Here is a 13,866-nt window from a genome sequence, read left to right on the forward strand (position 1 = left end):
CGAAAATATCACTTTTTACCAAAAATGACAAAAATATTCACCAAAATTATAGAATCGAAGATACCATCACGAAATGAACAAATCTGAGAAAGGTCTACATGTAGTATCTAAATATGTAATATCAAAGCAATTGAACTATTGGTTTTTAACAAGAAGTCGAAAATATCACTTTTTACCAAAAATTACAAAAATATTCACCAAAATTAGAGAATTGAAAACATCATCACAAAATGAACAAATCTGAGAGAGGTCCACATGTAGTACCTATATATGTAATATCAAAGCAATCGGACTTGTGGTTTTTAATAAGAAATCGAAAATATCACTTTTTACCAAAAATTACAAAAATATTCACCAAAATTAGAGAATTAAAGATATCATTACAAAATGAACAAATCTGAGAGAGGTCCACATGTAGTACCTATATATGTAATATCAAAGCAATTGCACTTGCGGTTTTTAACAAGAAGTCGAAAATATCACTTTTTACCCAAAATGACAAAAATATTCACCAAAATTAGAGAATTGAAGATATCAACATGAAATGAACAAACAAAAGAGAGGTCTACCCAAGGTACATATACACCAAGTATCAAAGCATTCAGGCTTGTAGTTTTCAAGAAGAAGTCGAAAAAGTAAAACATTGACACGGACGACGACGACGGACGACGACGACGACGACGACGGAGGACAATCACTCATATGATAAGCTCCGCTCGACAAAGTCGACAGCGGAGCTAAAAAACTAGGCTGAGATACATTAGAGTCCACGGCGAATCAGTTTTCTTTGCAAGTTGTGAAATAAGGTAAACCAGAGTAGGGTCGATGATTTTCAGTACCGAAGGACTTCCGTGTAAATCCTGATTTTCGAATTGTTCGAATTCGACTGGTCACCAAATATTTCTCCCCAGACTCCATGCCAAGCATCGCGGCTAATTTGCATAACACATCTAATTTGCGTAATTTATTTGCATAATAATTAGTTTCTCCAGCAAACGTAATACAGTAACTACAATAAAGAGGAGATATTTTTATAGCTCATATATTTTATATCATTTTTACTTCACTTCATTGTATTTTATGTGTGCATCAAGTCAAATGAGGTTTGAAATAGAACAGCAAAAAATGTATTGTTATGAATATATTGTTATCCATAGAGGTAACTGGTTCATTATTATTTTGTGTACAACAAGTACAGTCAGTTTTAGTGCCCATGTCACTGTCAGTTCATATGACGTGGGGGAAAAACATTTGTAGTCTGCCAGATTGCGGGTTATCAAAATATGACTTAGAAATTAATAAATAAATAATGACATTTTTTTCTACAACGGCATTTCAAAACTCAAGTCAGCGATTTTTCATTGATCTATTTATACCTTATGCGTAACGCTACAATCACCACATCACCACGGGTACTCACCGCTGCTGTTGCGATCATCAGTCCCCGACTTTTAATACACAAATTTAGAGTTTCGTTAATTAAAACGATTCATTGACGATTATCGTAGAAATTACATCAAAATCGCCAACGAGATGTTGTTTTTAAACATCGCGGAAAAACATGCACTCTAAGCCGCCATCTTTGTTACTTCGATCGGAATCTCCCTTGTAACCCAGCATGCATCGGTCACGATGTCACAACATGCGTTACGTCGCTTCAGTGGAGTTTCTTGTATTTCTAGAGGCCAGGGTTCGTTTTTTCTTCGGCCATCTCGTCTGCAGTTGAATAATTTTAGCTTCAATTTATTTATGTTTTTTTTCCCCCAATACGACTTAATTTCACTCATTTTTTTTAATTCTTGGTAATTAGCAATGGAGTAGTAAAAACCGCAATTAACCACAGCTCAGCAAATCCGGATAGATCTTCCCAACGCAATGGGCAAATTATTACTTTGCAGGCCCGCTCCCTCAAAAGACTTCTTGTAGACTTCCTTTTTATCACTGTTTTTGTAAGGCTAACAAAGGCAGGATTACCTTTCGATCAATACATGTTATTGTTTTAAAGATGTGCAAGACGAGGCTGACACTTGTAAACAATACAACAACTTAAGCATCGCGGACAGGATTTCAAGAATCATGTGTGAAACGAAAGCGATGCGGCTATTTGTCTAAGCGACGCAGTCCCGCAGTGCTTGAAAGGCCTGAGGAGAAAACTGGGCTATAACTAAAGTTGACACATTTTTTTTCTGAAGCCCAATAAATTATTACCGTATTTATCCGGGTATAAGCCCAGGGTCCTAAACATGGAAAATTGCCAAAAAATAGGGGTGGGCGATTGCCAGGATATCCCCGGCCAAAGAAACGAAAATTCACGAAAATTGACAACACGCAGATCGAACTGCAGGAGGGAATAGAACGGCAAATGAAAACATGCAACAGAAATAAATGAACAATATGCAACATTAGAAGTAAAACAAAACTAATGTATTGCTTATAATGTGACAAATAAACCAGAAATAATAAAAATCGACAGTGAGGAATCATTTGAATTAGGATTTTCCCGCCGACAAACACGCCCAAATACACATGAACTCAAAATGAATTAAAATGTCAGGGGTTAAACTGCGTAAAATGATTTTCGGTCTCGACAAATTACAAATCAACTGTCATACAAGACACAGTAAAAATTATAAAAATTCATAGCTGTTTGAAAAAACTTCTCAGATCTTTATTTGTACGTTCATTACCATCTTCGTCAAACTCAAAACCCTTAAAGTCCAAGTTGGCGTCACTGTAGCCGTCGAACAAAATCCCTACAACTTCTTCCTGAAGTTCGTCGATATCGTCCCACACAATTTGGACTTAGCACTTTTAATCCACGGATTTCGCAGCTTGGCACTTTTCATTCATGTCTAATCACAACAAAGTCATTGAAAATTACACAGTCCCCGTTAAATTTTTGAAAGTTCTCTTTGTGCTCGTCATATTAAAGTGGAGGGGTTGTCGCGAGCATGTCCTTGAAACTTGAGTCCCAAGTGGCGTATACAACAGATTGTTTATTCACATCAAATTTGAACATGTGTTGCGTGACGACCCCTCCGGGTTAAGACATAGCAAAAAAACACATAGATTACAAGCATGTCTAAGTAATCACATTTTAAACAAACAAGATGGCCGCCAGTCGGCCAAATTTGATCAAATTGAATTGACATGTACATGTATCCATTTATGACATGCTAAATATCAATGAAAATGATACATGGGTGACAGAGATATAGTAATATGGCCAAAACATAAAAACAGCCGTTATTTGGCCATCTTTGATCAGATTATGAAACAAAGTGACATGTATGATGTATGTGCCAAATACGAATGAAAATGGTACATAAATCTTGGAAATATAGTAGTAAGGCCATCCTTGATCCGATTTTGAAACAAATTGTCATGGACATGTATCCTAACTATATAAAGTATATGCCAAATTTGAATGAAAACTGACAAGCATGTCCAAAATACCACATTTAAAAAACAAAACAAGATGCCTGCCAGTTAGCCATCTTTGATCTAATTGCAAAAGAAATTGTCATGGACATGTATCCTAACATGTATAATCTATGTACTAGGTTTGACTGACAAAGCCTGTCCAAAATACAACATTTTCAAAAAACAAGATGGCTGCCAGTGGGCCATTTTGAATCGAATCGCTAAACCACTGCATGCGCATATGTCCCACATAAAGTACTAGGCACATGCAAAGAATGAACGGAATCGGTCCAAAGGATTCTGAAATATGACTCCGGACGGACGGACGGACTTCGTCCGAACAGGGACTAATAAAGAGACAAGAACATGGGGCCAAGGGGCACCAAAGTCCTTTGTAATTAAGTAGAACTTGGGTCTGGTAATTGATACATCAGAGCAGTTAGTATGGGCCAGGAAACTTTGAGTGAACAGTCGGCTGTGGGAGACGAAACCTCAAGTCACTGATGGAGGTGAACATGTTAGCCAATGTGCCACTCAGGTTCTCAGAGGACCCAGAATATTTTTTTATGCAAATTTACCTCATTAATTATGCATGGTTTTACCAAAATCTTACCAGAATTTGCATGTTCCATATTATCAGACTTGTTTCATCTGAATATGATGATCGCTTCTAGAGATATCATTTGAACAAGTTTCCCACACAGACAGACCGAGCGCTCATTCTGTGCACATTGCTGACATAAGCTCCCCTTTGTGCAGAGCACAACTGGAGCCAAAAATGACAACTGATTTAAACATTAAAATATTTATTAACTTTTCTTTTGTCCAAATTACAATAGAATACATTTATTCAACTCAACTTTTTTAACAAAGTACAAGGCAGCTGCTCTGGCAATATAACACTTCTTCTTTCTTGTCATCTTGATACTGTGAAGGTATATAATACATGAAGAACTTATGATTAATGAATAAAATGGCAATCATTAGAAGCATACACAGGCAGGGTCTTTACTGTATACATAACTACAGGACTTGACAAATTGTGAATTTGAAAAACATTTTACAGAAGCAATTAACATTTTACAGTAAAAACAACAAGTCATTGAAAATGACACAGTCCCCGTTAAATTTTTGAAAGTTCTCTTCGTGCTCGTCATATTAAAGCGGAGGAGTTGTCGCGAGCGTGTCCTTGAAACTTGAGTTCCAAGTGGCGTATACAACAGATTATTTATTTACATCAAAACACGTGTTCCTTGTAGTAGTAATATGGCCAAAAATAAAAACAGTCGTTATTCGGCCATCTTTGATCTGATTATGAAACACACTGATATGTATGATGTATGTGCCAAATACGAATGAAAATGGTACATAAATTGTGGAAATATAGTAGCAGTGTTCTCCCCAGGCCTCTGAAGCGACACGGTACCGTGACGCTTGGACACTCGGCCGTGATGCTTGCCCTTTGTCCGTGACGCTTGGTCACTGGCCCGTGATGCTTATTGCTTTGTTTACAAGTGTCAGTCTCGTCTTGCACGAATTTAAAACAATAACATGTATTGATCGAAAGGTAATCCCGCTTTTGTTAGCCATACAAAGACAGTGATAAAAACGGAAGTCTGCAATAAGTTGCGAAGTCTTTCAAGGATGCAGAGCCGGGGTGCAGAGCCTCCAAATCCAAACAAAAATACTAGAGTAGCAATAATTTGCCCATTGCACGCAACGGCAACAATGTGACAAAACAAGTCACGGCGTACGTCGGGAAGATCAACCCCGATTTGCTGCACTCCGATTTTATATCACTCAATCGCCGGTGACATTAATTACCCCAAAATTAAAAAAAAACAAGTGAAATTAAGTCGCATTGGAAAGAAAAGTGTGAATAATTCAACAGCAGACGAGACGGGTTAAGAAAAAACGAACCCTGACCTCTGGAAATACCCCATTCATAGGATGCCTTAGTAGCGAAGAACGCCGCCCTAAGGCGACATAATGCACGTTGCAACCTTGTGACCCATGCATGCTGGGTTACAGGGGGGCTCTGATCGAGGTAACAAAAATGGCGGCGCAGAGTGCATGTTTTTCCGCGATGTTTAAAAACAACATCTCGTTGGCGATGTTGATGTATTGCCTATGATAATAGTCAATGAACCGTTTTAATAAACAATTTGTGTATTTTACACCAAAAAGTCAGATACCGATGATCGCAATAGCAGCAGTGAATACCTGTCCAACGCAATGCCGACAGCTGACAATGTTACGGTGATCGTAGCGGTACTCACAAGGTATATAGCAATGAAAAATCGCCGACTATTAGTGCCGAACTGCCATTGTAGAATTTTTTTCTAATTATTGATTTATTTCAACATATTTCGATATCTCGCCGACTTTATAAATTTAACCAAAAGATGTTTTCCCCCGACGTTATATGAACTGACAGTGACATGGGCACTAAACTTGTACACAATGATGAACCAGTTACATCCATGGATAACATTATATTCACTGACTAGCTATAACACAAGTTTTTCAATTTGTTTTCCTTTTTATGCTGTTCTATTTCAAACTTTATTTGACTTGATACAAAAACATAAAATACAATGCAGTAAAATGATATAAAATTTATCAAATATAAAAATATCTTGTCTTAATTGTATTAATTAATTGTATTAGTAGATTGACCAAATTGGTTGGGAAAAACTGATTACTAGTATTATGCAAATATAATTATGCAAATTAGATGTATTGTTATGCAAATTGACCGTGATGCTTGACATGAAGTCTGGGGAGAACACTGAGTAGTAAGGCAAAAAGTCAGATGGCTGTCAATCGGCCATCCTTGACCAGATTTTGAAACAAATTGTCATGGACATGCATCCTAACATGTATAAAGTACATGTATGTGCCAAATTTGAATGAAAACTGACAGAGCACGTCCAAGATACCGCATAAAAAAACAAAAACAAGATGCCTGCCAGTCGACTATCTTTGATCCAATTGTGAAATAAATCGTCATGGACATGTATCCTAACATGTATAATCTATGTACCAAGTTTGAATGACAACTGACAAAGCATGTCCAAAATACAACATTTTCAAAAAACAAGATGGCTGCCAGTCGGCCATTTTGAATCAAATCGCTGAACCACTGCATGTGCATATGTCCCACATAAGGTACTAGGCACATGCAAAGAATGAACGGAATCGGTCCAAGGGATTCTGAGATATGACTCTGGACGGACGCACAGACGCACGGACGGAGACCGAATTATAAGTCCCCGTTTCCGGACTTCGTCCGAACGGGGACTAATTAAGTGCCCTGATGGTGGACTGAGCTCTGCAGGTATATTGTCAGTGGAATACTGTAACAAGACTGCTTCACTGTAATAGAACAGGGATTTTATCAGGGCAAGTGAATTTTCAAAGCCTGATCTGAAGATACTATAAGCTTCCATCAAAATAAAATCAAGATTTTGACATGAAATGAGCAAAGTGCATGCATATAAAATTTAATAAATTCTGACATATTGGTTTGAAGAATGTGAAAGTATTAATTTTGGGCACAAACAAATTTTATTAAACTTTAATAATGAGTACAAAACAGCAATATTAATATGACTAACTCTGCTTGCTCAATTTCATTGACATCAGAGGTAAACTGTTTGATTAAGAACACTGCCCCATCATCATGTTCCCTATAGACAAATTTGGCACTGAGCAACTTAAGCAATTTATATTTGAAAACCTTCTTAAAGTGTACATTTTTACTACAAAATAAAATTTATGGAAAAGTTGCTCAAATGGATGAATTGCACTGAGCAACTTGGTCATCTCACTGAGGAAGTTGTGTGCAAATGAGGCTTAGAGGGAACACTTGCCCTATGTGACTACCAAATCCATTTGTGTCAGGGAAGAACAGGGTAGATATCCAATTCGAATAAAAATAATGATTGCACAAATAAAATACTGGCATAGACCATGCATTCGTCCACTATCAAAACAATATGTAATTTAGCTATTACGGTAAGTTGCATATGCAAATCGCTCCACACTAGCAACATGACATGCAGATTACATCAAATCTGTTGATGTTCATGAGATAACCCCAATTTAGTGAATAAGTAATATGTAAATTAGCTAATTTACATATGCAAATTATTCCCAATAATATGACATGAATATTACATCAATGTATATGCCTACCAAATTTGATCCAAACCTGTTGAGTCATTTAGGAAATAATCCAAATTTAGTAAAAACAATATGCTATTGCCAATTTACATATGCAAATTAACCCCAATAGTAATATGGCACACAGATTACATCAATGTACATCTCTATAAAATTTGGTCAAAATCTGTCGAGTTGTTTAGGATTTAATCCAATTAGTAAATTATCCCTAATAGTGCATCTATTACAACAATGCATATCCTTATCAAAGTTGACTCAAAGGGCAAATATGTCGAATTCTTCAAGAGATAATCCCAATTTAAGAAAAATATGCAAATTAGATAAATTACATATTGTGCGTATAAAACGGATTTAGCCTAAAAGGTGCGAGGGTCTCAAAGCATGTGTAATGAAGTAAATAATTATTTCTATTCATGACCGCAGTTACAAACGTATTTTAGTTTACCCCCCCCCCCCACACACACACACACACATGCACGCATGCGCGTGCGCGTATACGCCGATCGAGCATGGGTGGCCACATCATGGGCCACATGCTCCGACTCGTGTGAAGAGTGAAGGGTCCAAATTGCTAAATTACTGGATTACTCAGAATAGATATTAACAACATTAATTATCAGGAAAGTATTAACAAAAGTCGTTCGATCACAAATATTCATAATTGGACTTTAGAAAAAATCCATGATAAAACGACACACTAATAAAATGGCAGAGGCAACGATAAATTCATGCTACTTACCAGGAAAGTTGAGCGAGAGAGAACTACTTCCGGGTCGCAACCAATCATGCAGAATAATGACCAATCACGTTTCGTGTACTTCAAGAGTTCAGTGAGTTGTCTGTCATGACATCACATGTGATGAAAGCTGGCTGGACGGTGCTGTTTTGCGAACATGTCAGTACCTTCCGATGATGTTGAATAATATGTTTGCGCTCAGACCACTTTTGAGGTTTGCGTTTGATTCCATTTACCGATTGACATGATTGACCGCATTACGATTTCATGTGCATTCGCACAGACCATCAACGCTCAGGCGATGCGACGGTACTCAGTGCAATGTCGCACTATCAGCACCGGTTTAATATTTTCTCAGTGACACGCCGTAAAAACATACTTATCTTCTAAATGCACTCCATGATGCAAGACACCCGGGATACGCTAGGAGTTATTACTAGCATTGTATCGAGGTTAACCTTGAACACACGTTCCTGTACCTTGTGTATTTATTCCATCGTGATTCGATGAATAGCCGTATGTGGTTCATAGCTCTCTTGTCGCCGCCCGACTTTTTTATTGCTCGACGGTATTAGTCGGCCCCAGAAGCGACTGACAAGATACAAAACCATACTACGAATATAAATAAAAATGTAAAAATCAGTTGTCAGTCGTACAAAAGAGCTATGGAACCACAGCTATGAATATAGCCGCTGATTGTTGCCTGTCAGTGCCCAGTTTGTGCAATAAAACAGCGCAGCAAGTGTTCAATTCGTCCAATAACACACACTACTTTATTAAGACAGCGCCCATGTAATCACAAATGCACATCACGCATTGTATTCTATCAAAACAATTATTATACTGTAATTTTCATAGCAAAATTTGAGACATCGAATCACAGTGCCATATCGTCCAATGGTCGTTTCATGCGTAACTGTGCATGCGTGATAAATTCAAATTAGTACTATTTAATCTATCATTAAACGAATAATTTATGCGATAAACCATCACAACATGCATGAACACATCAAATAATTTACATTCTTTATTATGAAACTACAATTTGATAAGAGAAGTGTGTATCAGAAAAAATAACACAAAATGTTTACTATGCAAATTGTGCCACTCACCATGTATGGTAATTGGACAGAGATTACCTACACTAGAAAAGCCTGATTTTGTGGGGTTTTTGGGCCATGCGATGGCACACGATGCTTTTGTTTACAGTCTGGCAATCATCTTTGACCTTTATGCATCTGCTTTACTGATTGGCTAAGAATGACATAACTACTAGTATTTCATCATAAAGGTCAAATCGTGACATTGCTTTCTTATCAGACTCGACGCTTATCAATCACGGTGAAAGTTATCATTCAGCAAGTTCCGGTAGTTGGAATGTCTCACTATATGGATATCGCGGTGGGCTTGAAATAGGAAGTTTTTTTTATCAAACGACAGAAGAATAGTTTTCATGACAGAAATTCAATAGCGGTGATGAAAGATGGTAGAAAAGTTGGCAGTCTTCGGCGTGACATTGCAAAATTGCTGGCCCCAGTTATGGATTCGCAAGCTGCTACCAAATATTTTATAAAGCCAAAACAAGTCATGAATGACATAGCCTTCGCTAGTTGTCATTCTAAAGTTGCATGGACATAAATTAGCAAACGTGATTTCTATGGCATTTTCAAGTTTATAGCACTCTCCATCTAGGTCAGCATTATTTTCAGCAAGGAAACCAGACAGCACCAAACCAGTACAACAGGTAAAATGACAAGGAAGTATACAAATCAGATCTGCAAATATGTAGAAGAGTCAGTGTTGTGTCTGTTTGGATAAACTAGTTTGTGGCCCTGGATTAGTTTCAATATCTCTAATAAGGACAAGATTACTTCTCATACGACAATGATACAAATAAAGTGCAAAAATCCAGAAAAATATTATCAAGTTTTTATTATCATACATTAATATTAACAAATCGTGTGAAATTTTATGTACAGAGAAACACATATTTATGCTTTGGTTGACAGAACTTCTCAAAGTAAAAAAAAAAAAAAAAACCTGCGAAACTTTATACAATTGTCAGACACGCAGCGAATAGTATCGGTATGTTTTTGTAATACATGCAGTTCCAGTGGCTTTGCTTTCTGAGAAAAAAATTCTGGCTCTGCACCTGAAAAAAAAAAAAAAAGAACATTTAGTCCAAAGTAAGCAGAGGTTGTAGCATATGTGCTCCCATTGGCTATTAGATTTAATTAAAAAAGATATTTGAGTCTTTTTAGTACGAAAAAATATTACTTATACATTTTAATATTATTTATACCAGCCAGAAAGAAATTGCAGTTCACACTGTACTATTTTAAACATGTTCTACCAAAGTCAGCCATCTTGATTCTCAAGCAAAGGATTATGGGTAAAGTATGACATCATAGAATCTGTTGTCAAAAATTGAGAAAATTATTTCATCTATAACATGAGAAATACTGATGCGAATTAGTCCAAATTTTCGTTGTGCATATTACTCATGTATATAATTATAGTAGTGGAAATTAGAAAATTACAAATACACATGAAGTGAAGATATTGCTAAAAACGTTAAAAAAATAAAAATCGATATTTTAGTCGTGAAATATAAAATGACACTTTTGTGTCCCCTTTTTGTGGTCAACATGTGATATATCACCTATATCACCTACTCGCATTGGTAAATTGTATACAATATAAGGAAATTTGAGAATTTGGTAGAAAAACATAAAAATAAATATTTTCAGTTCTGTTTCCATGACAACTATTTTATAAACATGGATGGCACCAGTACATGTATGCTACCAATCTCTAAACTTTCAGCCAATTTGAAGTTAAACCTTTGAAGTTATAGATGAAATCATTTTCTCAATTTCTGACAACAGATTCTATGATGTCATACTTTACCCATAATCCTTTGCTTGAAAATCAAGATGGCTGACTACATAATACTGATGAAAAGTTGAATATCTAGGGAATGAAAAGTGATATAAAAAAACTGTAAATTGCATTTTCCTACATTTGTGGAGCTTTTTCTTCAGGTGTCATTATGTTGTTTGGGTTGATGTTTCCTTTAATGCACAATGTCAACAATAAAAAACATGGCCGCCGTTAAATCCATCTCAATCGAGGTCCGTAATTTATTTTCCTGCTCATAATGGAGATAAATTATGGTAACTAAACATTGAAATTGCCACCCTTACTTCAGTACCGAAATAAATAGCTGATTGGGAAAATGTGTCTCTGTTGACAGAGGTTCGATTTACCGATAAACTTCAACACCGCATGGAGCATGGAGGTCCCGGTCACGAGTGTAGTAACGCACTCGGGTATCATATTTACTTCAAAGGTAATTTAAAAGTGATGATAGATTCATTGATATTGAATTACAGTACTTTTCAATTTCATCATTGCTTTCAAGCAGTCACGGTTGGCTGAAATTGACTTGTGTTTTCTCGATAATTCTAGTCTAATATGTCGTCACGAAACCAAGTTTCAATCTGCTAGCAGTTGCCAATGTACACCGGAAATAGCAATCGTGCATAACAGAATCACGATCAGCGTGTTCTAAACTTTTACGTTTTTATTATTCCAGTATTTTATATGCCAAACGTTATTCCCAAGCCTCCTAAATGACGAGATAAACTTTCGATTTACACGTTTCATAACCAGTTCTTGAACTAATAGCAGGACTGTTTTTCTGGCAAAGTGTGACACTGTACGATCGCTAGTTTCTCACCAAAGTCAGGACACAAAAGGATAAATCAAAGTTCATAATAAATACCATAAGCACAGTTTCTTACCTTTGAGATAGAATTTAATCTATATAAGCCTTGTGCAAAGAAAGATACAGTCCCGGAATACAATATCCTCAGACGAAAACGACGTCGATTTCCTCAGCAGTTAGACTGGCGCATGCGCAATACGGTATGCCAGTTCTCTTGCGAGATGTCGTTAAAACTCAGATTTTTCCGGCAAATTTCGGCATTTTTACTAGTAAAATGTTGAAAATCACAGAAAAACACAATGAAACTTTGGCGAATCAAAAAAATACTTGGCGTGCATATGTATGGCATTGAGAATTACATATGCACCAACTTGGAAAAACATTGGACAGAGCATATCAAAGTTATAAGAAGTAAAAGACAGACGAACGGACGGACGGACGGACGGACGGAACCACGGAACCCAATCTATAAGCCTTCGGCAAACTTTGTCTGCGAAGGCTAATAACATGATTTCAACCACTCTCCCAGGTACGGGTTGCTACAATATTGCAACATCGGTTTCATTGTCGACAATGCTAAAGCCGAACGAGTGCGACACTTGCTTCGCGGCTCTCCTTATACGATTTGCTTGAATCGTTTCCAAGGAAGCACAAACCAAACGGCCGGCCCTTTTTAGGGCCACGACATATTTCAACAAGCAGCCTCTCGGCTGAGATAGCTCTGCTGTTAGCAATGCACATTTCAATTAAAGAACAGAAGATATCATTAGAAATGAACAATATGTATAGTATCAAAACAATCAGAACCAAAATTAGAGAATTGAAGATATCATCATGAAATGAACAAATCTAAGAGAGGTCTACCCAAGGTACATATATCAAAGCATTCAGGCTTGTAGTTTTCAAGAAGAAGTCGAAAAAGTAAAACATTGACACGGACGACGACGGACAATCACTCATATGATAAGCTCCGCTCGACAAAGTCGACAGCGGAGCTAAAAAGAGAACTACCGTTTCTGCTAATATATAATATATATTTTTATATATTTTTATAGACTTGCTGACTGTTAAGACTCTGAAAAAAAAAATCTTGAAAAATAAATGTAAATCAGCGGTGAACGCGCTGCCTAGACTGGCGCAGTCGGGGCGATTAATTTGTTTTTTTAGTTTAAATAAAACAAGTCATTGTCAATGACACGTCCCCGTTCTGTTCATATTTGAGTGACATATACATTCAAAGTAGATCATGACCGAAATCTCAGACCACTTTCAGTGGTCTGATCCGAAATGCACCTGCATATGTACAACACATTGTACTAAATCTGAACAAAATCCATCCATGCATGACTGAGATCCGGTTCCGGAATTGTGAAAATGCGTGATTTTGATGCATTTTCGGCCTTAAAATGGCCATCATTCAGCTATTGTTAAGCGGATCATGAAACAAATGCACATATCTATTTGTGACATGATGTACCATGTGTGTGTGAAGTTTGAACTTGATCAATCCAGACATGTCTCGGATACGGATCCAGAACTGAATTCTTTAAAACAAAATGGCCGCCAGTCGTCCATTTCGAACTTGATCCGGGAAAAAAAATGACGTGCATCAAGGTCCTATTATGTTTAATGTATGTATCAAATTTGAACAAAATCCGTCCATGCATAACTGAGATCCGGGTCCGGAATGGTGAAAATGTGCGATTTCAATGCATTTTCGGCCTTAAAGCGGCCGCCATTTGGCTATCATTAATGAGATCATGAAACAAATGCACATACATATTTGTGA

The 13,866-nt window shown here is 36.9% G+C and overlaps 1 protein-coding gene across 3 annotated transcripts in view; it reads right to left on the reverse strand.

Moving 5' to 3' along the window:
- The window catches only part of LOC100370579 (ribosome biogenesis protein bop1-like), a 76,929-nt gene that overhangs the window by 52,340 nt on the left and 10,723 nt on the right, over nucleotides 1-13,866 (reverse strand). The window contains exon 1 of one of the 3 annotated variants that reach the window (XM_085500002.1): nucleotides 1,421-1,637. The exons of the other annotated variants lie outside the window; for them this stretch is intronic. Coding sequence (XP_085356128.1) covers nucleotides 1,421-1,438 — 18 coding nt within the window. The 5' untranslated portion in view covers nucleotides 1,439-1,637. Of the gene's footprint in view, nucleotides 1-1,420; nucleotides 1,638-13,866 lie in introns of those variants that run through there. 3 annotated transcript variants of the gene reach the window in all.

This window comes from Saccoglossus kowalevskii, chromosome 6, assembly GCF_978046115.1.
Source record: "Saccoglossus kowalevskii chromosome 6, keSacKowa6.1, whole genome shotgun sequence".
Classification (NCBI taxonomy): Eukaryota; Metazoa; Hemichordata; class Enteropneusta; family Harrimaniidae; genus Saccoglossus; species Saccoglossus kowalevskii.